We start from the raw sequence: 25254 nt of genomic DNA, 5'->3' as shown, positions 1-25254 counted from the left end.
GGAACTTTGTAAGATCGTAAACTGAGATGAGTGACAGCTTTTTAGTGATTGTAAAGCGAGCGCTCTTTCGAGGTTATGCATAATCCACTGAATAAAAGTTTTGTTTTTCTTGCTGCTGAGAGGAGCGATGGACAATTACACGCTGCAAAACGGCATGTCAAAATAGATACACGCAATGTAAAGGCAGATTAATAGAGTACTAAAAAAATATTTGTATCAATATATTTTATTCCAATTATTTGTAAAAGTAATGACTTGTAAATATTCTTAAATGTCTTACTGTACACTGCTATTCTTGTTATGGTGGAGCCGCTGCTACACATTACATCTGCTCTTTACTAGAGAACCTGCACTAATTTCAGATACTCAGTGTTTTGATTCTTAATTGTCCATCTGACAGTAAAATTAAAATGTGAAGTTTTAGTCAACTTTAAGCTAAAGTTTAAGTAAATGATTATTCGTTCATCTGACTAGTCAAATTAAAATGTACAACTCTGCTATGTTAACCATACATCAAATGTCTTAAATTCTTTTGTCATTTATTTAAAAACAAATATTTAAATATTTAAACTCCTTCTTTATGTGTGAGAACACTGACTTTGTTTGAATGTATGAAGGAATCTTACATTGTCACGGTTTAGAAAACGCATCAGAATTGTGACCACTAAACTCTGGACAACTTCTACAGCACTGAAGATTTATGAAATTTTATACGATGGAGCTGTTGAATGCTTGAATCTGACTGGTGGACGAATGTTCTAAGGTGTGCAATTATTTTCAGGTAAACGCACGGCTGAAGCAGTTCTAGCAGGTCTTGACCGCGTTACAGTTCCATATCACTTCACCAAAGTTATTTATTTCATAAAGTTCTTACAGCCAACAACTGCAAAAGAAACAAAACCTACAATGACACTGACCAAGCAAATAAATATAGTAAACAATATGATAAAAACAACAAATTATTGTGAAGGTTTTTGCCACAAAATATGTTTTATTATATCCTGAAAGGTCATACTCTCTTTCTCCTGCTCTCTCTCTCTCACTCAAACACACACTCACACAGAAACGTGTTGTCCGCACTGCTCTGACGAACTAATCAGTAAAATAGTTTAGCACCTTAAAAGCTACATGACATTTCTCACTAACAGTGCAGTTCTTTAGGTAAATAAACTTACAGTTTTGCCGAACACTGTTGAGAGACACACAGACTCAGGTAGGCTAATTCACATATGCTTATTCTCTCTCTCTCTCTCTCTCTCTCTCTCTTTCTCTCAGCTGCATTATTAAGTGTATTTGTCTGCTATCAATGGCTCAAGCCTCCATTAATAGTTCTGAAATGATGTTTTGGAATTAGCAAACAAAGCTTGAGATGAGATGAGTAAAAAATTAGTCCCACACACAAGAGTGTTTTAAGGACAAAAAACATGACAAATGTCTTGAAATACGTCATCTAAACAGTGTCTTGAGGTGTGGGAACCATAGTATAAGCAGAATAATTTACTCTGGGCTGTTTTAACAGTGAAGTGATTGTTCTCAAAGATACTTACTGAACTGATCTGGATTCTTTAATCACAGGCAGCAGCTTCAGATAAACTTTCAGTTTTTCAGCTTTATTGTTTCCTCCAACAAATGTATTAATATCAAACTCATCCAGCTTCTTCTCTGATGTCAACAACACAAAGACTAAAGCTGACCACTGAGATGAAGAGAGTTTGGCTTCCTTTATTCTTTCAGATTTCAGATAATGTTGTATTTCCTCCACTAGTGAATGATCACCCAGTTCATTCAGACAGTGGAACAGATTGATGGATTTCTCTAGAGAGTCAATGGTGCTGATCTTCTTCTTGATGTACTCAACTGTTTTCCTATTTCTGTCAGATCTGATTCTTCTCTGTTTCATTAGTTCTTTTAGGAGAATCTGATGAGACTCCACTGACAGACCCAGAAGAAATCGCAGGAAAAGGTCCAGATGTCCATTTTTACTCTGTAGAGCCTCATTCACAGCTCTCTGATGCACCTCAGATAATGAAACATGTTCTGATGGATTGTGTTGAAACCAATCCTTAACTTTAGACCTCAAACTCTGTTTGGTGATTGGGTCAAACACATCTCTGTTGTTGTTTGTACAGGAGAGGTGCGCATATAGAGCCGCTAGATGTTCCTGAACACTCAGATGAACAAAGCAGAAGACTTTCCCCTGATACCAGCCAAACTCCTCTTTGAAGATCTGAGTGCACAATCCTGAGTACACTGATGCTTCTGTCGCATCAATGCCACACTCTCTCAGGTCTTCCTCATAGAAGATCACATTGCCTTTCACAAGCTGCTGAAAAGCCACTTTCCCCAGTTTGAGGACCATGTCTTCATCTGTCACGTTCTTTTCATAGTCCTTCTCATGTTTGATGTTGGTCTGAAGGATCAGGAAGTGTGTGTACATTTGAGTGAGAGTCTTAGGAATCTCTCCACTCTCTGCTTTGCTCAACATCTTCTCTAGAACAGTGGCTGAGATCCAGCAGAACACTGGGATGTGGCACATGATGTAGAGGCTCCTTGATGACTTCAGGTGTCTGATGATTGTATTGGCCAGACTCTGATCACTGATTCTCTTCCTGAAGTATTCCTCCTTCTGTGGATCATTGAATCCTCGTACCTCTGTCACTCGATGGACACACTCAGAGGGGACGAGATCAGCTGCTGCTGGTCTGGAGGTGATCCAGATAAGATCAGAGGGAAGCAGATTCCCCGCAATGAGGTTCATCAGCAGCACGTCCACTGAGGCTGATTCACTTACATCACACAACCTCACATCGCTCTGAAAATCCAGAGACAGACGACACTCGTCCAGACCATCAAAGATGAACAACACTTTATATTTGTCACTGGATATTTCCATTTCTTTTGTTTCAGGGAAAAAGACATGAAGAAGATCAGAAAGGCTGAGTGTTTTGTCCTTCATCAAATTGATCTCTCTGAAAGGAAGTGGAAATATGAGCTGGACGTCCTGATTCTCTTTCCCTTCAGCCCAGTCCAGGATGAACTTCTGCACAGAGACTGTTTTTCCAATTCCAGCGACTCCCTTTGTCAGCACAGTTCTGATGGGGTTGTCTTGTCCAGGTAAAGGTCTAAAGATGTCATTGCATTGGATCGGTGTGTCCTCTGTTTCTGCTCTCCTGTATTGTGTCTCAATCTGTCTCACCTCATGCTCATTACTGATCTCTCCACTCTCACTCTCTGTGATGTAGAGCTCTGTGTAGATCTCATTCAGGAGTGTTGGGTTTCCCTGCTGTGCTGTTCCCTCATACAGACACTCAAACTTCTTCATCAGATTTGATATAAACCTGTTGAGGACTTTATGACTGTAAAGAAGATTTAGAATACCACATTATTACATGAGCTAATAAGTACAATCTCTTTTTGCATTCTGTATCATAATCAATGCATATCTTTTACAGAAATGTTATACTTCAGATCAGTCTGTGTATCTCCACTCGGAAAATGTATTTTATGACCCATAGACGCGTCACTACTCATCGACACACAGCTGGGCTCTGGTTCTGATCTCTTCTGATGAACTGAACTAAAACAAAGAGAGATTAAAGTGAATGATTTAAATTACTGTATTAAAAACCACCTAAATTCTTTTATCCATAGGAAAACTTGAAGGTTTTTCAATTACACTGTTGATACAAAAACTGTACATTTAACTAGGCACTCTCATAGATGTGCGTCTCTGTGTGAGCAACACTATACTTTAAATATAAAATATATAAATTAATATTATGATAATAAATTCTCGTACATTGTTTATAGTTATTCAGTTTTTTTTTCCCATACTATAATCTTATTTTTATAGAAATGGTATACCTGAGATCGGTCTGTGTATCTCCACTCTTAAAATGTAATTGCCGACCCATAGACCCGTCACTCCTCATAGACACACAGCTGGGCTCTGGTTCTGATCTCTTCTGATGAACTGAACTAAAAAAAAGAGAGTTTAAAGTGAATGATTTAAATTACTGTATTAAAAACCACTTAAATTCTTTTATCCATCTGAAAACTTTAAGGTTCCCTTTCAAGGGAACTCACGCTGCGTCGAACGCTTTGGGAACGCCTCTGCGTGATTGCGTCGTGAAGCACGTATAAAATCAGTCCAATAGAGTGACGGAATGTCATAGGCGGGTGACGTCACTGACCAGGAAACTATAAAGCCTACCCGAAAACACATTCATACAGCTTCTGTGTCTTCAGCAAGCGCTACGTGTGAACTTGTCTGTCCTATTTATTGTTGTCTGTCTATCATCACATATATATATCTATATATATATATATATATATATATATATATCATTATAATGACGAGCGAACAACATTTCAAGAAGTGTGTTTTTTTATTTTTTTTTATATATATACGCAAATATATAGAGAATAAATAGAACATCGAAAAAGGAAAAATAGTGCTATATTACTGGGTCAAGTGTTGACGAAAAAGATGAAAATGGCTAAAGACTCAGCTGCTCGGATAGAGCGTGGTAGGTCATTCCACCAACCAGGAACAGACCAGGAAGAAGGTCCGTGAGAGTGATTTTGTGCCCCTTTGGGATGGCACCACAAGATGCCGTTCCCTTGCAGAACGCAAGCTTCTGGAGGGCACATAAGTCTGAAGTAGTGGGTTTAAGTAATATGGTGCAGAGCCAGTGGATGTTCCGTTGTAGCAATGTGATCTGTGAAGCTTAAACAATCATCCATCACCACTCCGAGGTTCCTGGCCATCCTGGAAGGAGTTATGGTTGACGACCCAAGTTGAATGGAAAGGTCATGATGAAGTGTTGGGTTGGCACCGACCACAAGCAGTTCCGTTTTTGCAAGGTTGAGTTGAAGGTGGTGGTCCTTCATCCAGGCAGAAATGGCTGTCAGGCAGGCTGCGATGCGACCAGCAACTGTCGGATCATCTGGTTTGAATAAGAGGTAGAGTTGTGTGTCATCAGCATAACAGTGATAGGAAAAACCATGTTCCTGAATGACAGATCCTAGTGATGACATGTAGATGGAGAAGAGAAGTGGTCCAAGCACAGAGCCCTGAGGTACCCCAGTAGCAAGATGATGCGACTTGGACACCTCACCTCTCCAGGATACCCTGAAGGACCTACCTGAGAGGTAAGACTCGAACCACTGGAGTGCGGTTCCTGAGATGCCCTTCAACCTGAGGGTTGACAGGAGGATCTGGTGGATAACTGTGTCAAAAGCAGCAGACAGATCCAGTAAGATGAGTACTGATGATTGTGAAGTTGCTCGTGCCAGTCTCAGGGCTTCAGTGACTGAGAGCAGGGCAGTCTCAGTTGAGTGGCCATTCTTGAAGCCAGACTGGTTGTTGTCAAGGAGGTTGTTCTGTGTGAAATAAGTAGACAGTTGGTTGAACAAAACTCTCTCAAGTGTCTTCGCAATGAATGGAAGAAGGGATACCGGTCTATAGTTTTCTAAAAGTGCTGGATTCAGAGTGGGTTTTTTAAACAGTGGTGTATTCCTAGCCTGCTTAAAAGCTGTGGGAAATGTACCAGTGTGAAGAGAAGAATTGATCATGTGAGTGAGTGCAGGTACAATTGAGGAGGAGATGGCCTGAAGAAGATGAGTGGGGATAGGGTCAAGCAGACAGGTAGTAGGGCGATTGGAAAGGATGAGTTTGGAGACATCTGCCTCAGAGAGCAGAAGGAGGGGAGAATTTGTGTGTTTTCTGTTAAGATGTTATTGTCAGTATGTGGTGTGAAGAATTGGCCGCTGATGGTTGTTATTTTATGTGTGAAGAATGTGGCAAAGTCATCAGCTGTAAGAGCTGATGTGGGAGGGAGGGGAGGAGGGCAAAGAAGAGAAGAGAAAGTTTTGAAAAGTGTGTGGGAATCAGTAGAATTGTTAATTTTATTGTGATAGTACGTGGTTTTAGCATTGGAGACATTTGTAGAGAAAGAAGAAAGGAGTGACTGATAGAAGCTAAGATCAGTAAGATCTTTAGATTTGCGCCTCTTCCTCTCTGCAGCCCTGAGTCTAGACCGATGTTCACGGAGAACATCGGATAGCCAGGGGGCGCGGGCTGTCTGGATGAGAGGGGGCAGAAGACATCTAAACAAGATGTTAGCGTGGTGCAAAGAGTGTCAGTAGCATTGTTAGTGTCCAGAGATGAGAACTGTTTAGGGGGAGGAAGTGTGGATTAGACCAAAGAGGATAGGTCGGAGGGTGAGAGCGAGCGTAGGTTTCACTGAAAAGTAACATGTGGTGGAGTGTGTGTTGAGTTAGGGGTCAGGTTGAGATTAAAAGTGATGAGGAAATGGTCAGAGGTGTGTAGTGGAGTGACCAGAGTATTATCAGTGGAGCAGCAGCGTGTGTAGATGAGGTCCAATTGGTTACCTGATTTGTGGGTAGCTGTAGTAGACACTCACTTGAGATCAAATGAGGCAAGCAGAGTGCAGAAGTCAGCAGCCTGAGGTTTGTCTAGATGGATGTTGAAATCTCCAAGTACTAGCAGAGGAGTACCATCCTCAGGGAAGGATGATAGTAACACATCTAACTCCTCCAAGAAGTTACCTAGCTGACCTGGGGGACGATAAAGCACTACAATATGGATTTTAGCAGGGTAGGTGATGGTAACTGCATGTGATTCAAATGAGCTATTGTCACAGAGAGTTGGTAGAGGATTGAACTTCCATTCATTGGACATAAGCAGACCAGTACCACCACCCCTCCCAATCTGGCGTGGGGTGTGGGAAAAAGTGAAATTAGAGGAGAGGGCTGCCGGTGTGGCAGTGTCCTCTGGTTTGATCCATGTCTCAGTCAGAGACATGAGATGGAGACCTGAATAAGTAGCAATAGATGTAATGAAGTCTGCTTTGTTTACAGCAGATTGACAATTCCAAAGACCAATAGAAATTGAAAGTAATGTACTAGATGACATGGGTAAAATACGCAGGTTGTTATGATTGCACTGCCTCCAACGTGTGGCACGCGATTTACGAGTGTTAATAATAGTGGGAATTTGGAAGCACATATCTAAACCAGGTCGCAAAATAGACAGACAAGAACAGACTGTATAAAAGAGGAAGGAAAGAAGGAAAAAAGTAAAGAGCAATACTCAAGTGCCTTGTCAGTGTTCTTGCTCGGTGGAGTCGCGCAGGTAGAGTCGCTGGTCTTTACACTCTTCGGTCCTCACACCATGAGGGCTTCACATGAGCTGCTGCGTCCGCTGCCGCGGTATACTACACAGTTTTATACCCACTTGATACAACGTTAATTAGTTCAGCAGGCCACGCCTTACTGACTTTGTTCTCGTACAGCGAAACGAGAACAAACGCGACTTGCCACGTGAATACAGTAAACAAACTTTCCTAGCAACGACGCAGCACTAAAATCAAACTACAAATAACACAAAAACACTTACAGTATGTAGATCCTCCTGTTGCTTGGCTGCTTCTCTCTGCGTTAAGAACGCTGCGCTCCCGCCGAGCCCTCTTCGAGGAGGGCGGCTCGGCTCGCGTTCCTCACGGCTCAGGTCCTGCTTTTGCTGAGGCAGAGCGGCGCCTCAGGTCATGGGGTTCGCAAATGGATGTGGCAGAGGGGTTAGAGACGAGCCCTGCCCTACCTCAGCCTTCACCTGCTGCATCTAATATGTCAATCCGGAGTCAGGAAGCACGCATTGCAGTTTCTTCCTCTCCAGTCGATGCAGTTACATTGATGCCGTCCAGTTCAGAGGAACTGGACGTCGTTAGTGTAACAACGGGAGAGATCGAAGACTCGCCACTTTACTCTCCCGCTAGCGAGGAGCTAGTGGAGGTGTTGACTCAGGCTGTGGCTAAATTAAACATCGATTGGCCGGCCGAGAAACAAGACCAACAAGTTAAAAGCAAGCTAGATGAGCGCTTCCCGCCATCTAGGTCAGCTCAACCTCCACGTCGGGGCTTACCGTTTTTTCCTGACCTCCACTCCGAGGTGTCGAGGTCGTGGAAGAAACCGGTCTCTTACTGTGTATATACGCCACAGACATCTACATACAGCAATGTGGTCGGTATGATCCAGGAGTTACGTCAGTCAGCTGACCTAGCCCTCCGTGCCACCAAGGAGACAACCAAGTCCATCGGCCACTCTATGGCAGCCCTGGTGGCCACGGAGAGGCATCTCTGGTTAAACTTCACTGACATCAAAGAAAAAGATAAAACGTTTCTCCTGGATGCCCCACTTAATCCCTCCGGCATCTTCGGTGACGCCATCACATCTGTCACCAAGAGGTTCCTGGAGTCGAAAAAACAAGCTGCAGCACTACAGCAGTTTCTTCCCCGCCGATCCCAAGTTTCTCCTCAACATCAGAAGCAGAGCGTTGCTACTCGTACTTGCTACTCCCCCTCCGAGGAGCTTCGAGGCGGGGCAACGCTCGCAGGTGAAGTCCTCGAAGGGCAAGATGGATCTGAGGACCGTCATTGCTGCTAAGAGGGCTTCGTCAAAGAAATCCTGACGCCAGAGGTGTCCTGAGGGTGGTCCCCTCCAAAGTCAGACGGTGTTCACCTCATCCAATGGTGCCCGCCTGCCTTCGGTGCCCTCAGGGGGCGCTCTGCCAACCCCGCCGCAATGTCAGGGAGCAGTAGTTCCCCACGAGTCACCCGAGGGTGGCTCGCGCTCTCTGGTGCAGCCAAGCCACCATAGCATCGATTCTCTCAGCTGTTACAGACATAAAGCTAGGCCAGTCACTCACTGTCAAACAGTTTCAGAGACTGTTAGGTCTGATGGCAGCAGCGTCCAACGTGATACCTTTTGGCCTGCTGAACATGAGACCATTGCAGTGGTGGCTCAAAACCAAGGGGCATCCCTCACGGGCTGGGGGGCGATCATGAGTGGTTGCTCTGCTCGAGGTCTATGGCAGGACCATCATCTCTCCTGGCACATAAATCGCCTGGAGATGTTGGCAGTGTTTCAGGCCCTGAAACACTTCCTTCCAGACCTCAGGGACCATCATGTGCTCATTCGTTCAGACAACACATCGGTGGTCTCATATATAAATCATCAGGGGGGTTTGAATCACCAAACCCCCTCTTGTCAGGACTTTCTCTCCAGGAAGTCTGTGATGCGGCGGGCTGGTCCTCGCCGCATACTTTCGTGAGGTTCTATGAACTGGACCTCGGCTCCACTCCAGGGGCGCAGGTGCTGTCGGCTTAGTGTTTGCTCTGACTTCACACGGACGGTCACTTGCTCATATGGCGACATGGGCATTGTCGTTCCCAAAGCGTTTGACACAGCGCGAGTTCCCTTGAAAGGGAACGTCTCAGTTACGTATGTAACCTTAGTTCCCTGAATAGGGAATGAGATGCTGCGTCGCCCTGCCATACTTTTACGATGTTACGATGGCGCCGCGCATGGCAGCCACAGTGCTTAGCTCTCCAGTGTTTGTACTGTTTTTGTTAGTTTTTTCTGTTTTTTGTTTTTCAAATACGATCAGTTTTACCAGGGATGAACTGCTGAACATTCAGCAGTACACACCACAAAATCTTTTACCGGATTTCGATTATTCAGACGTTTTGTTGAATGTTGTAGTCGGTGGAGTGGCAGTGCTGTTTAGATGCTTCAGGATGCGCAGACGGGGGATGCGCAGACGGGGGAAGCACGCCGGCGCGCTCATGAAGCTCAGACAGCGCGGATTAAGAATGCCGCTGCCTAGCATCCATCTGGCGAATCTCCGCTCTCTACCCAACAAAACGGACGAACTCCTTCTGCTCTCCCGGACAAATAAGGATTTTTCGAACTCGGCTTCTCTGTGCTTCACGGAAACCTGGCTGAACGACGCCATGGACAGCGTGTTAAGTCTGCCGGGCTTTCAGCTGTTTAGATCAGATCGCAACGCAGAATCAACGGGGAAATCGCGCGGCGGGACATACTTTTACATCAACGAAAGGTGGTGTTCAGATGTAACTGTGTTAAAGAAGATGTGCTGTCCCGATCGTGAAACACTCTTCATTAACTGCAAACCGTTCTATTCGCCGCAGGAGTTTTGCTCGTTCATTCTGGTGAGTGTCTACATTCCTCCGCAAGCACACGTGAGCTCGGTGTGACGAGCAGGGTGGGCGAGAGCCGTGAGGGAACGGCGCGAGGCCGGTGACGCGAGTGTTAATGAGCGTCAGCTGCGCGTTGCACCGGTCTCGAGTCTCTCACGGAGGAGCTCCGGAAGCATAAAAGGGGAGCGACGACAGTGAAGGACGAGAGAGGACCAGGCCTGGACTTTATTTTATGGTTTTATTATGTTTGTGTGGCCGGCAGACGTACGTGAGGGTCTGCCGGCATTACTTTTGTTTTGTATTTGTTTATTTTATATATTAAAGTTGTGTTGAACGTTCGCCGGTTCCCGCCTCCTTCTTCCCGTACATACGAACTGTGTTACACTCGGCTTTACAGATACTCGCTGATATGATCACAGAGAGTGAGCAACAACACCCGGACTCTGTTTTAATCATTCTCGGGGACTTTAATAAAGCGATTCTCTCACGTGAACTTCCAAAATACAGACAGCATGTTACTTGTCCCACCAGAGACAGTAATACACTGGATCACTGTTACACAGCAATAAAGGATGCATATCACTCTGTCCCACGGGCAGCTTTGGGGCTCTCTGATCACTGTTTAGTTCATCTCATACTGACCTACAGGCAGAAACTGAAATGAGCTAATCTGTAGCAAAGACTGTAAAGAGATGGACCACCGAAACAGAGCGGGCTTTACAAGCCTGTTTCGAATGGACTGATTGGAGTGTTTTTGAAGCTGCTGCCACCGATCTGGACGAGCTCACAGAGACTGTTACGTCATATATCAGTTTCTGTGAGGATTTGTGCATTTGTGCAAAGACTCATTTAACTTACAACAACGACAAACCGTGGTTCACTGCAAAACTCAGCCAGCTCCGTCAGGCCAAAGAAGATGCTCGCAGAAATGGGGACAGAGTCTTGTACAAACAGGCCAAATACACACTGGAAAAGGAGATCAGAGTGGCAAAGAGGAATTATTCCGATAAGCTTCGCAATCAGTTCTCTTCTAATGATACGGCTTCAGTGTGGAAAGGTCTGAAACTCATCACCAATTACAAGACACCATCCCCCAGCTCTGTGGAGAATCAACAATTGGCAGACGATCTGAACGAGTTTTATTGCAGGTTTGAAAAACACCATTCACACCTCCTGTAATCCCCGTCTGCAATTCAGTTCAGTGAAGATGACGTGTGCCAGGTCTTCAGAAAGAACAAGAGAAGAAAGGCACCAGGCCCAGACAGCGTTTCACCAGCCTGTCTGAAAACCTGCGCTGACCAGATGGCCCCCATCTTCACACTCAGTTCTCCGCGCCCACCTCTGTCTGTCAGTGGATCACCAGCTTCCTGACAGATAGGCAGAAGACTACAGAGGGTAGTCCGTTCTGCTGAGCAAATCATTGGTACAACCCTCCCCACTCTCCAAGAACTGTACTTATCCAGAGTGAGAAAAAGGGCAAAGAAAATCACTCTGGACCCCTCACATCCAGCACACTCCCTCTTTGAACTGTTGTCATCTGGTCGACGCTACAGAGCTCTGAGCACCAGAACGACCAGACACAGGAACAGTTTCTTCCCTCAGACAATCCATCTCATGAACACTTGACAAACACGGAACACACAACACTATTATACATTATTTACTTAAAACACATACTTATTTATATTTCAAATTTGCACACATCATAACTGTACATACAAATTGTCTATATTATATATTGTTTTTTGCTTTTTTTGCACTTTGTCTATCTTTTATATTATTCTTTTATTCTTTTTATTATCTGTGTCTTGTCTTGTTGCTGTCACTCTGTTGCACTGTGGAGCTTCTGTCACTAAAACAAATTCCTAGTATGTGTAAACATACCTGGCAATAAAGCTCTTTCTGATTCTGATTCTGATACTCCCAGCATGCCCGTAAGTGCCTTGCTTCAGGTTTCAGAAGCGGAACGAATGTGTTTTCGGGTAGGCTTTATAGTTTCCTGGTCAGTGACGTCACCCGCCTATGACGTTCCATCAATCTATTGGACTGATTTCATACATGCTTCACGACGCAATCACGCAGAGGCATTCCCAAAGCGTTTGACGCAGAGTCTCATTCCCTATTCAGGGAACTAAGATTACATACGTAACCGAGACGTTTTTCCATTTACACTGTTGATACAAAAACTGTACATTTAACTAAGCACTCTCGTAGATGTGTGTCTCTGTGTGAGCAACACTATACTTTAAATATAAAATATATAAATTATTATTCTGATAATAAATTCTCGTACATTGTTTATAGTTATTTCGTTTTTTTTCCCCCATACTATAATCGTACTTTTATAGAAATGTTATACCTCAGATCAGTCTGTGTATCTCCACTCTTAAAATTAAATGGATGATCCATAGACTCGTCACTCCTCATAGACACACAGCTGGGCTCTGGTTCTGATCTCTTCTGATGAAATGACCTACAACAAAGAGAGATTAAAATGAATGATTTAAATTACTGTATTAAAAACCACTTAAATTCTTTTATCCATAGGAAAACTTTAAGGTTTTTCATTTACACTGCTGATACAAAAACTGTACATTTAACTAAGCACTCTCATAGATGTGCGTCTCTGTGTGAGCAACACTATACTTTAAATATAAAATATATAAATTAATATTCTGATAATAAATTCTGGTACATTGTTTATAGTTATTTAGTTTTTTTCCCCATACTAGAATCTTATTTTTATATATAAATGTTATACCTGAGAAGATCGGTCTGTGTATCTCCACTCTTAAAATGTAATGGATGATCCATAGACCTGTCACTCCTCATAGACACACAGCTGGACTCTGGTTCTGATCTCTTCTGATGAAATGACCTACAACAAAGAGAGATTAAAATGAATGATTTAAATTACTGTATTAAAAACCACTTAAATTCTTTTATCCATAGGAAAACTTTAAGGTTTTTCATTTACACTGCTGATACAAAAACGTCTCAGGTTACGCATGTAACCATGGTTCCCTGAGAGGGGAACGAGACGCTGCGTCGCCATGGCAACGCTTTGGGTATCCCCTTCAGCGTAAGCGCTCCTGAAGACGTGTACAACTAGTCCAATCGTGATTGGTGCAACGTCATCCCATGACGTATGCCAGCGGAACGCGGAAGCTATAAAAGAGCTGTCAAACACAGCTGTTTCAGCTACTGATCTGAAGCAAGCGGTTGACAGGCATGCAGGAAGTATGGCAAGGGGACGCAGCGTCTCGTTCCCCTCTCAGGGAACCATGGTTACATGCGTAACCTGAGACGTTCCCTTTCGAGGGAACTCGCGCTGCGTCGCCATGACAACGCTGTGGGGAACGAATACCCGCGTCGCCACACTGACGAAATGCCTGTCCTGATGTGAAGCAAAAAATGGCACAAACTAGGACATAAGCAGTTGGGAACCGGGCATGACCGGTAGATCCAAACTATAGAATCTAATAAAGGTGTGAGGGGAAGACCAACCCGCCGCATCACAAATATCTTGGAGGGAGGCCCCCGACCATAATGCATAGGACGATGCCATACTTCGAGTAGAATGGGCCTTAAGAGGCAGAGGTGAAGGCAACCCGCGCACCTCATATGCCTTGGATATGGCCTCTACAATCCACCTGCTGATGGTAGGTTTAGTAGCCGGGCAACCCTTCTTTGGGGGCCCGAAGCATACTAATAACCGATCTGATTTTCTCCAGTTAGAAGTCTTCCTGACGTAGCACTGGAGGGCTCTGACTGGACAGAGCAATTGCAGCCTCTCGCGTTCAGCCGACGTTGGAGGAGGATGAAAGGCCTGGAGGATTGTGGACCTCACCACGTTGGTGGGTACCTTTGGTACGTATCCCGGTCTAGGGTGCAGAAAGGCTTTGACTCCGCCAGGGGCAAACTCCAAACAAGATGGAGCCACAGAGAGAGCTTGTAAGTCCCCAACTCTTTTGAGGGACGTAATAGCCAACAAAAACACCAACTTAAGTGTGACAAATTTGTCAGATGCTGTGTCCAAAGGCTCAAAGGCTGCCAAAGATAACCCTTCACAACAGTCAGGTCCCAGGAGGGAATTCTGACTTGAGCCGTAGGCCTCATCCTCAAAGCTCCACAGAGGAAACGAGTTATTAGATGGTGTCTCCCTAGGGATGCACCGTCTAAAGGTGTGTGGAAGGCAGATATAGCTGCCACATACACCTTCAAAGTAGATGGTGTAAGACCAGCCGAAAAGCGGTCCTGGAGGAATTCCAGCACTGAAGCCACCGGGCAGTTAACTGGGTCGAGTTGACTCCTCCTACACCATATAGAAAATACTCTCCACTTAAGAGTATACAGTTTCCTCGTGGAGGGAGCTCTAGAGTTAAGTATGGTATCTACCACCTCAGCAGAGAGGCCCTCCTTTATGAGCTGGTCCCCCTCAGGGGCCAGACCCAGAGTTTCCACATCTCCGGCCGGGGGTGAAATATTGAGCCCTTGGCCTGAGTCAGGAGATCTCTCCTGAGCGGAATCTCCCACGGGAGACCGTCGAGGAGAGCTATTATGTCCGAGAACCACACTCGGGCCGGCCAACATGGGGCTACCAACAACAAACTGACCCCATCCTGCCGAACTCTTTCTAGAATTCCCGGGAGCAGAGCGATCGGGGGAAATGCGTACAGCCGCGGCCTCAGCCACGGCTGTACCATAGCGTCCAGCCCCAGAGGGGCTGGATGAGCAAGGGAGAACCACAGAGGACAGTGCGAGTTCTCTTGGTTTGCAAAGAGATCCATTTGCGCCCGTCCAAACTTTCTCCAAATGAGCTGCACCGTCTCTGGGAATGGAATGGGTTGCCCCTCAGGGAAAACCCCCTGGTCCTGAGCCACCACTGTAGGGGTCTCATGTACAGCAGGCCAAAAGGTATCACGTTGGACGCTGCTGCCATGAGCCCTAACAGTCTCTGAAACTGTTTTACAGAGATGAGTTGGCCTAGCTTGATTCTGGACACCATGGCCAGAACCGACTCGATACGTGCGGGAGACAACCGTGCCCGCATCGTAACCGAGTCCCATATTACTCCTAGATACCCCATCCTCTGGACGGGAGTTAGCATGCTCTTCTTCGCATTCAGTCTCAGCCCCAGGTGTTTCACGTGGTCGAGCACAACATCTCGATGTTGTGCCGCCAATTCTTGAGACTGAGCTAACACAAGCCAGTCGTCTATATAGTTGAGTCCTCGAATTCCCTGAAGTCTGAGGGGTGCTAGAGCAGCATCCATGCACTTCGTGAACGTGCGAGGAGAAAGAGCTAGGCCAAACGGAAGGACCCGATATTGGTACGCTACGCCCCCAAAAGCGAACCTCAGGAACTTCCTGTGTTCCGGAAGGATGGAAATGTGGAAATACGCATCCTTTAAGTCTATCGTGACAAACCAGTCCTCGGACCTGATTTGACTCACGATGAGAGGCAACGTCAGCATCTTGAACCGAAATCTCCTCAGAGAGCGGTTGAGCTGACGCAGATCTATAATAGGACGTAATCCTCCATCTTTCTTGGGAACTATAAAATACCGGCTGTAGAACCCGGTGTTTCTCTCTGGGGGGGGGAACGATATCTATGGCCCCCTTTGCCAGTAGAGACTGAACCACCTCCTCCATCACCTGTGTCAGCCTGGGGCTTACTACCATGTTCAAAACTCTGTTGAACCTGGGTGGGCGAGACCCAAACTGAAGTCTGTAGCCCTTGCGAATGGTGCGAGTGACCCAGCTTGACACATTGGCTAATTTTTCCCATGCTGGAAGGAAATTCACTAAGGGTACCAGCCTCTCTGGGCTGGCCCCAGCCATACTCGATGGAGCAGGTCTGCGGCAGGGTTCAACCGTTTTATATTTTCTACAGGCCTCTCTATTGAGAGCGAACCCCTCAACGTCACAAGATTGTGCGAACACTGAGTTATGGGTTCGTTGGAAATCGTTGTGCCCCAAAGCGCCGAAGGCGGCGGGGTTAACAAATCGATTTCCTGAGGGCTCCACGGGGGAGCGGCTGTAATAAGCTCCCACCCTGGAGGGGGCGCCCTCAGAAGCCTGACAAAATCGTCAGGACCTCTTTCCCGAAGCCCGTCTAGAGAGAATGACGTTCCTCAGATCCGTCTTCTCTCTTTGGGGCTTCGGTTGAGAGTGTTGCTTCTGCGCCTTAGGTTTTGCAGGGGGCGCTCGAGAGGCAACACTCTCCTTCTGTGCCTGCCGGTATGAGGAGCTTGGCGTATATGGGCGGGGCTGCTCTTTGGGTGCAGCCCCCTGGGATTTGGGATCTGGGATTTTAGCGGGATGAACCTCTGAAATGCTGCCGCCTGTTTTTTTGACTCCTGAAATCTCTCGACGACCGTAGAAACGGCGTCGCCGAAGAGACCAGATGGCGACAGCGGGGCATCAAGGAGGAAAGTTCTATCCCTCTGCTTAATGCCCGAGAGGTTCAGCCAGAGGTGCCTCTCCGTTGCCACTGAAGCTGCCATGGAGCGGCCGATGGCACGAGCTGTCTCCTTTGTGGCACGGAGAGATAAATCAGTGGCCCGACGGAGCTCTTTAATATCGTCGGGCCGCACCTCTTCCGCCTCATCCATTTTCCTCAGCAGGTCGGCCTGATAAGCTTGTAAAAGTGCCATCGTATGTAAACAGGCACCGGCCTGACCTGCTGCCATATACGCCTTGCCCACCAATGATGATGTAGTTCGGCATGGTTTGGTGGGCAGTGTCGGGGCTTTGAGGGACGACGCAGCGTCAGGAGACAAATACGCCGCCAGGGTTTCCTCCACCCTGGGCATCGTCCCATAACCATTCTGTTTGAGCCCCACCAGAGATAAATAAAGATGGACGGTGGGGCTCGAAAGACTCGATGAATATGGCTTATTCCAGGATCTCGCCACCTCGGTGTGGAGATCCTGGAAGAACGGCAAACCCCGACGTGGAGGTCGTTGTGCTGACTGGAGGAAACGTTCATCAAGCTTGCTTTTACTACGCTCCTCCTGTCTCTCGGCTGGCCAATCGATGTTTAATTTCGCCACGGCCCGAGAAACAACCTCCACAAGCTCCTCATACTGTGGTGATTGGGCTGGCGAGTCACTCAAATCACTCATCTCACAGTCAATGCTGAGAACATCCACCTCCTCAGAAGCAGATGGACTCAACATTAAAGGTTCGCACGGGGCGGAAGAAGCCGCGGAGCGGGCTTCCGGATCCCGGTATTGAGCACTGGGCCCAGCGGTTGAGGGTTGAGAAAGGGCCACAGCCGTCTCAACCCCCGCCGCCAGGTCCATCTGCGAACCCCGCGACTGCAGGCGGCAAGCTGCCTCAGCAGCCGCGGGACCTGAGCCGCGAGGAACGCCAAACTGGCCACTGTCAGAAAATAAGGCCAGTCGGGAGCGGAGCGTTTTAACAGGGAATGCTTCACACGCTGGGCAGTCAGCCTTCTCAAAGGCTGATCGTGCATGCTCCACTCCCATGCAGTAAACACAAAACTCATGTGCATCTCCCTGCGTTATAAAGCGCTGGCAGGGAGGAATGCACGGTCTAAAGTTTTGATCACTGCTTTCACTGCTTTCAAGTAATATGTAGCCTACAGGACAAACAACACCAAATATGACGGACAGAGACACAGAACGCTTGCTGAAGATCAGAAAGCTGAAACAGCTGTGTTTGACAGCTCTTTTATAGCTTCCGCGTTCCGCCGGCATATGTCATGGGATGACGTTGCACCAATCACGATTGGACTAGTTGTACACGTCTTCAGGAGCGCTTACGCTGAAGGGGATCCCCAAAGCGTTGCCATGGCGACGCAGCGCGAGTTCCCTCGAAAGGGAACTACATTTAACTAAGCACTCTCATAGATGTGCATCTCTGTGTGAGCAACACTATACTTTAAATATAAAATATATAAATTATTATTCTGATAATAAATTCTCGTACATTGTTTATAGTTATTTAGTTTTTTTCCCCATACTAGAATCTTATTTTTATATATAAATGTTATACCTGAGAAGATCAGTCTGTGTATCTCCACTCTTAAAATGTAATGGATGATCCATAGACCTGTCACTCCTCATAGACACACAGCTGGACTCTGGTTCTGATCTCTTCTGATGAAATGACCTACAACAAAGAGAGATTAAAATGAATGATTTAAATTACTGTATTAAAAACCACTTAAATTCTTTTATCCATAGGAAAACTTTAAGGTTTTTCATTTACACAGCTGATACAAAAACTGTACATTTAACTAGGCACTCTCATAGATGTGCGTCTCTGTGTGAGCAACACTATACTTTAAATATAAAATATATAAATTAATATTCTGATAATAAATTCTCGTACATTGTTTATAGTTATTTAGTTTTTTTCCCCCATACTATAATCTTATTTTTATAGAAATGTTATACCTCAGATCAGTCTGTGTATCTCCACTCTTAAAATTAAATGGATGATCCATAGACTCGTCACTCCTCATAGACACACAGCTGGGCTCTGGTTCTGATCTCTTCTGATGAAATGACCTACAACAAAGAGAGATAAAAATGAATGATTTAAATTACTGTATTAAAAACCACTTAAATTCTTTTATCCATAGGAAAACTTTAAGGTTTTTCATTTACACTGCTGATACAAAAACTGTACATTTAACTAAGCACTCTCATAGATGTGCATCTCTGTGTGAGCAACACTATACTTTAAATATAAAATATATAAATTAATATTCTGATAATAAATTCTGGTACATTGTTTATAGTTATTTAGTTTTTTTCCCCATACTAGAATTTTATATATAAATGTTATACCTGAGAAGATCGGTCTGTGTATCTCCACTCTTAAAATGTAATGGATGATCCATAGACCTGTCACTCCTCATAGACACACAGCTGGACTCTGGTTCTGATCTCTTCTGATGAAATGACCTACAACAAAGAGAGATTAAAATGAATGATTTAAATTACTGTATTAAAAACCACTTAAATTCTTTTATCCATAGGAAAACTTTAAGGTTTTTCATTTACACTGCTGATACAAAAACGTCTCAGGTTACGCATGTAACCATGGTTCCCTGAGAGGGGAACGAGACGCTGCGTTGCCATGGCAACGCTTTGGGTATCCCCTTCAGCGTAAGCGCTCCTGAAGACGTGTAATACTAGTCCAATCGTGATTGGTGCAACGTCATCCCATGACGTATGCCGGCGGAACGCGGAAGCTATAAAAGAGCTGTCAAACACAGCTGTTTCAGCTACTGATCTGAAGCAAGCGGTTGACAGGCATGCAGGAAGTATGGCAAGGGGACGCAGCGTCTCGTTCCCCTCTCAGGGAACCATGGTTACATGCGTAACCTGAGACGTTCCCTTTCGAGGGAACTCGCGCTGCGTCGCCATGACAACGCTGTGGGGAACGAATACCCGCGTCGCCACACTGACGAAATGCCTGTCCTGATGTGAAGCAAAAAATGGCACAAACTAGGACATAAGCAGTTGGGAACCGGGCATGACCGGTAGATCCAAACTATAGAATCTAATAAAGGTGTGAGGGGAAGACCAACCCGCCGCATCACAAATATCTTGGAGGGAGGCCCCCGACCATAATGCATAGGACGATGCCATACTTCGAGTAGAATGGGCCTTAAGAGGCAGAGGTGAAGGCAACCCGCGCACCTCATATGCCTTGGATATGGCCTCTACAATCCACCTGCTGATGGTAGGTTTAGTAGCCGGGCAACCCTTCTTTGGGGGCCCGAAGCATACTAATAACCGATCTGATTTTCTCCAGTTAGAAGTCTTCCTGACGTAGCACTGGAGGGCTCTGACTGGACAGAGCAATTGCAGCCTCTCGCGTTCAGCCGACGTTGGAGGAGGATGAAAGGCCTGGAGGATTGTGGACCTCGCCACGTTGGTGGGTACCTTTGGTACGTATCCCGGTCTAGGGTGCAGAAAGGCTTTGACTCCGCCAGGGGCAAACTCCAAACAAGATGGAGCCACAGAGAGAGCTTGTAAGTCCCCAACTCTTTTGAGGGACGTAATAGCCAACAAAAACACCAACTTAAGTGTGACAAATTTGTCAGATGCTGTGTCCAAAGGCTCAAAGGCTGCCAAAGATAACCCTTCACAACAGTCAGGTCCCAGGAGGGAATTCTGACTTGAGCCGTAGGCCTCATCCTCAAAGCTCCACAGAGGAAACGAGTTATTAGATGGTGTCTCCCTAGGGATGCACCGTCTAAAGGTGTGTGGAAGGCAGATATAGCTGCCACATACACCTTCAAAGTAGATGGTGTAAGACCAGCCGAAAAGCGGTCCTGGAGGAATTCCAGCACTGAAGCCACCGGGCAGTTAACTGGGTCGAGTTGACTCCTCCTACACCATATAGAAAATACTCTCCACTTAAGAGTATACAGTTTCCTCGTGGAGGGAGCTCTAGAGTTAAGTATGGTATCTACCACCTCAGCAGAGAGGCCCTCCTTTATGAGCTGGTCCCCCTCAGGGGCCAGACCCAGAGTTTCCACATCTCCGGCCGGGGGTGAAATATTGAGCCCTTGGCCTGAGTCAGGAGATCTCTCCTGAGCGGAATCTCCCACGGGAGACCGTCGAGGAGAGCTATTATGTCCGAGAACCACACTCGGGCCGGCCAACATGGGGCTACCAACAACAAACTGACCCCATCCTGCCGAACTCTTTCTAGAATTCCCGGGAGCAGAGCGATCGGGGGAAATGCGTACAGCCGCGGCCTCAGCCACGGCTGTACCATAGCGTCCAGCCCCAGAGGGGCTGGATGAGCAAGGGAGAACCACAGAGGACAGTGCGAGTTCTCTTGGTTTGCAAAGAGATCCATTTGCGCCCGTCCAAACTTTCTCCAAATGAGCTGCACCGTCTCGGGGTGCAGTCTCCACTCCCCGGGCCTCAGCCCCTGCCTCGACAGGACGTCTGCCCCCACATTCAGATGTCCCGGGATATACATTGCCCTCAGAGAGAGCAATTTTCCCTGAGACCAAAGGAGGATCTGATGAGCCAGCTTGCACAAGGGGCGCGACCTCAGACCCCCCTGGTGATTTATATAGGCAACCACTGCCGTATTGTCTGTTCTGACTAGGACATGGTTGCCTCTGAGGTCTGGGAGAAAATGCCGCAAGGCTAGCCAAACGGCTAACATCTCCCGGCAATTTATATGCCATGAAAGATGCTTTCCGCTCCACAGACCTTGGGTAGAGCGGCCTTCCATGACCGCCCCCCACCCCATGTTGGATGCATCTGTCGAAATTATCTTGCGATGACAGGACGCCCCCAAAACAGGGCCCTGGGACAGGAACCAGTGTTTCTTCCATATGACCAAGGAACGAAGGCATCTGGGCGTTACCTTGATCACACGGAATGGGTTGCCCCTCAGGGAAAACCCCCTGGTCCTGAGCCACCACTGTAGGGGTCTCATGTACAGCAGGCCAAAAGGTATCACGTTGGACGCTGCTGCCATGAGCCCTAACAGTCTCTGAAACTGTTTTACAGAGATGAGTTGGCCTAGCTTGATTCTGGACACCATGGCCAGAACCGACTCGATACGTGCGGGAGACAACCGTGCCCGCATCGTAACCGAGTCCCATATTACTCCTAGATACCCCATCCTCTGGACGGGAGTTAGCATGCTCTTCTTCGCATTCAGTCTCAGCCCCAGATGTTTCATGTGGTCGAGCACAACATCTCGATGTTGTGCCGCCAATTCTTGAGACTGAGCTAACACAAGCCAGTCGTCTATATAGTTGAGTCCTCGAATTCCCTGAAGTCTGAGGGGTGCTAGAGCAGCATCCATGCACTTTGTGAACGTGCGAGGAGAAAGAGCTAGGCCAAACGGAAGGACCCGATATTGGTACGCTACGCCCCCAAAAGCGAACCTCAGGAACTTCCTGTGTTCCGGAAGGATGGAAATGTGGAAATACGCATCCTTTAAGTCTATCGTGACAAACCAGTCCTCGGACCTGATTTGACTCACGATGAGAGGCAACGTCAGCATCTTGAACCGAAATCTCCTCAGAGAGCGGTTGAGCTGACGCAGATCTATAATAGGACGTAATCCTCCATCTTTCTTGGGAACTATAAAATACCGGCTGTAGAACCCGGTGTTTCTCTCTGGGGGGGGGAACGATATCTATGGCCCCCTTTGCCAGTAGAGACTGAACCACCTCCTCTATCACCTGTGTCAGCCTGGGGCTTACTACCATGTTCAAAACTCTGTTGAACCTGGGTGGGCGAGACCCAAACTGAAGTCTGTAGCCCTTGCGAATGGTGCGAGTGACCCAGCTTGACACATTGGCTAATTTTTCCCATGCTGGAAGGAAATTCACTAAGGGTACCAGCCTCTCTGGGCTGGCCCCAGCCATACTCGATGGAGCAGGTCTGCGGCAGGGTTCAACCGTTTTATATTTTCTACAGGCCTCTCTATTGAGAGCGAACCCCTCAACGTCACAAGATTGTGCGAACACTGAGTTATGGGTTCGTTGGAAATCGTTGTGCCCCAAAGCGCCGAAGGCGGCGGGGTTAACAAATCGATTTCCTGAGGGCTCCACGGGGGAGCGGCTGTAATAAGCTCCCACCCTGGAGGGGGCGCCCTCAGAAGCCTGACAAAATCGTCAGGACCTCTTTCCCGAAGCCCGTCTAGAGAGAATGACGTTCCTCAGATCCGTCTTCTCTCTTTGGGGCTTCGGTTGAGAGTGTTGCTTCTGCGCCTTAGGTTTTGCAGGGGGCGCTCGAGAGGCAACACTCTCCTTCTGTGCCTGCCGGTATGAGGAGCTTGGCGTATATGGGCGGGGCTGCTCTTTGGGTGCAGCCCCCTGGGATTTGGGATCTGGGATTTTAGCGGGATGAACCTCTGAAATGCTGCCGCCTGTTTTTTTGACTCCTGAAATCTCTCGACGACCGTAGAAACGGCGTCACCGAAGAGACCAGATGGCGACAGCGGGGCATCAAGGAGGAAAGTTCTATCCCTCTCCTTAATGCCCGAGAGGTTCAGCCAGAGGTGCCTCTCCATTGCCACTGAAGCTGCCATGGAGCGGCCGATGGCACGAGCTGTCTCCTTTGTGGCACGGAGAGATAAATCAGTGGCCCGACGGAGCTCTTTAATATCGTCGGGCCGCACCTCTTCCGCCTCATCCATTTTCCTCAGCAGGTCGGCCTGATAAGCTTGTAAAAGTGCCATCGTATGTAAACAGGCACCGGCCTGACCTGCTGCCATATACGCCTTGCCCACCAATGATGATGTAGTTCGGCATGGTTTGGTGGGCAGTGTCGGGGCTTTGAGGGACGACGCAGCGTCAGGAGACAAATACGCCGCCAGGGTTTCCTCCACCCTGGGCATCGTCCCATAACCATTCTGTTTGAGCCCCACCAGAGATGAATAAAGATGGACGGTGGGGCTCGAAAGCCTCGATGAATATGGCTTATTCCAGGATCTCGCCACCTCGGTGTGGAGATCCTGGAAGAACGGCAAACCCCGACGTGGAGGTCGTTGTGCTGACTGGAGGAAACGTTCATCAAGCTTGCTTTTACTACGCTCCTCCTGTCTCTCGGCTGGCCAATCGATGTTTAATTTCGCCACGGCCCGAGAAACAACCTCCACAAGCTCCTCATACTGTGGTGATTGGGCTGGCGAGTCACTCAAATCACTCATCTCACAGTCAATGCTGAGAACATCCACCTCCTCAGAAGCAGATGGACTCAACATTAAAGGTTCGCACGGGGCGGAAGAAGCCGCGGAGCGGGCTTCCGGATCCCGGTATTGAGCACTGGGCCCAGCGGTTGAGGGTTGAGAAAGGGCCACAGCCGTCTCAACCCCCGCCGCCAGGTCCATCTGCGAACCCCGCGACTGCAGGCGGCAAGCTGCCTCAGCAGCCGCGGGACCTGAGCCGCGAGGAACGCCAAACTGGCCACTGTCAGAAAATAAGGCCAGTCGGGAGCGGAGCGTTTTAACAGGGAATGCTTCACACGCTGGGCAGTCAGCCTTCTCAAAGGCTGATCGTGCATGCTCCACTCCCATGCAGTAAACACAAAACTCATGTGCATCTCCCTGCGTTATAAAGCGCTGGCAGGGAGGAATGCACGGTCTAAAGTTTTGATCACTGCTTTCACTGCTTTCAAGTAATATGTAGCCTACAGGACAAACAACACCAAATATGACGGACAGAGACACAGAACGCTTGCTGAAGATCAGAAAGCTGAAACAGCTGTGTTTGACAGCTCTTTTATAGCTTCCGCGTTCCGCCGGCATATGTCATGGGATGACGTTGCACCAATCACGATTGGACTAGTTGTACACGTCTTCAGGAGCGCTTACGCTGAAGGGGATCCCCAAAGCGTTGCCATGGCGACGCAGCGCGAGTTCCCTCGAAAGGGAACTACATTTAACTAAGCACTCTCATAGATGTGCATCTCTGTGTGAGCAACACTATACTTTAAATATAAAATATATAAATTATTATTCTGATAATAAATTCTCGTACATTGTTTATAGTTATTTAGTTTTTTTCCCCATACTAGAATCTTATTTTTATATATAAATGTTATACCTGAGAAGATCAGTCTGTGTATCTCCACTCTTAAAATGTAATGGATGATCCATAGACCTGTCACTCCTCATAGACACACAGCTGGACTCTGGTTCTGATCTCTTCTGATGAAATGACCTACAACAAAGAGAGATTAAAATGAATGATTTAAATTACTGTATTAAAAACCACTTAAATTCTTTTATCCATAGGAAAACTTTAAGGTTTTTCATTTACACAGCTGATACAAAAACTGTACATTTAACTAGGCACTCTCATAGATGTGCGTCTCTGTGTGAGCAACACTATACTTTAAATATAAAATATATAAATTAATATTCTGATAATAAATTCTCGTACATTGTTTATAGTTATTTAGTTTTTTTCCCCCATACTATAATCTTATTTTTATAGAAATGTTATACCTCAGATCAGTCTGTGTATCTCCACTCTTAAAATTAAATGGATGATCCATAGACTCGTCACTCCTCATAGACACACAGCTGGACTCTGGTTCTGATCTCTTCCCATAAACTGAACTATAACAGAACAGATTTGATCCTTTAGGACTATAATAACGTTAAGATAAGGTCTTACAAGCATTCAAACATATCTTTTTGCATCATACAATCAAACTTCTTTTTGCATCCTAACAAAATATCTTGCCATCTTCAGACATTTA

At 46.7% G+C, this 25254-nt stretch overlaps 2 protein-coding genes across 24 annotated transcripts in view; both read right to left on the bottom strand.

The window, feature by feature from the left end:
• The window catches only part of LOC127495725 (gastrula zinc finger protein XlCGF7.1-like), a 119306-nt gene that overhangs the window by 41684 nt on the left and 52368 nt on the right, over positions 1 to 25254 (bottom strand). The window lies entirely within an intron of this gene.
• Positions 1 to 25254, bottom strand: part of LOC127495710 (NACHT, LRR and PYD domains-containing protein 12-like) — a 42478-nt gene that overhangs the window by 16564 nt on the left and 660 nt on the right. The window contains exons 2-11 of one of the 12 annotated variants that reach the window (XM_051862698.1): positions 24998 to 25111; positions 24594 to 24710; positions 18847 to 18963; positions 18451 to 18564; positions 18047 to 18163; positions 12784 to 12900; positions 12382 to 12495; positions 3865 to 3978; positions 3464 to 3577; positions 1548 to 3356 (exon numbers count right to left, since the gene is read on the bottom strand). In XM_051862698.1, the coding sequence (XP_051718658.1) occupies positions 1548 to 3356; positions 3464 to 3577; positions 3865 to 3978; positions 12382 to 12495; positions 12784 to 12900; positions 18047 to 18163; positions 18451 to 18564; positions 18847 to 18963; positions 24594 to 24710; positions 24998 to 25065 (2801 nt within the window). In that variant the 5' untranslated portion in view covers positions 25066 to 25111. The remainder of the gene's footprint in view (positions 1 to 1547; positions 3357 to 3463; positions 3578 to 3864; positions 3979 to 12381; positions 12496 to 12783; positions 12901 to 18046; positions 18164 to 18450; positions 18565 to 18846; positions 18964 to 24593; positions 24711 to 24997; positions 25112 to 25254) is intronic. The other 11 variants (XM_051862699.1, XM_051862701.1, XM_051862700.1 and 8 more) reach the window with 11 other exon arrangements.

The sequence above is a fragment of the Ctenopharyngodon idella genome, chromosome 15 (genome assembly GCF_019924925.1).
Source record: "Ctenopharyngodon idella isolate HZGC_01 chromosome 15, HZGC01, whole genome shotgun sequence".
NCBI lineage: Eukaryota > Metazoa > Chordata > Actinopteri > Cypriniformes > Xenocyprididae > Ctenopharyngodon > Ctenopharyngodon idella.
Note: the sequence above shows the minus strand (reverse complement) of the source record. Positions and strands in the feature narration are given on the sequence as shown.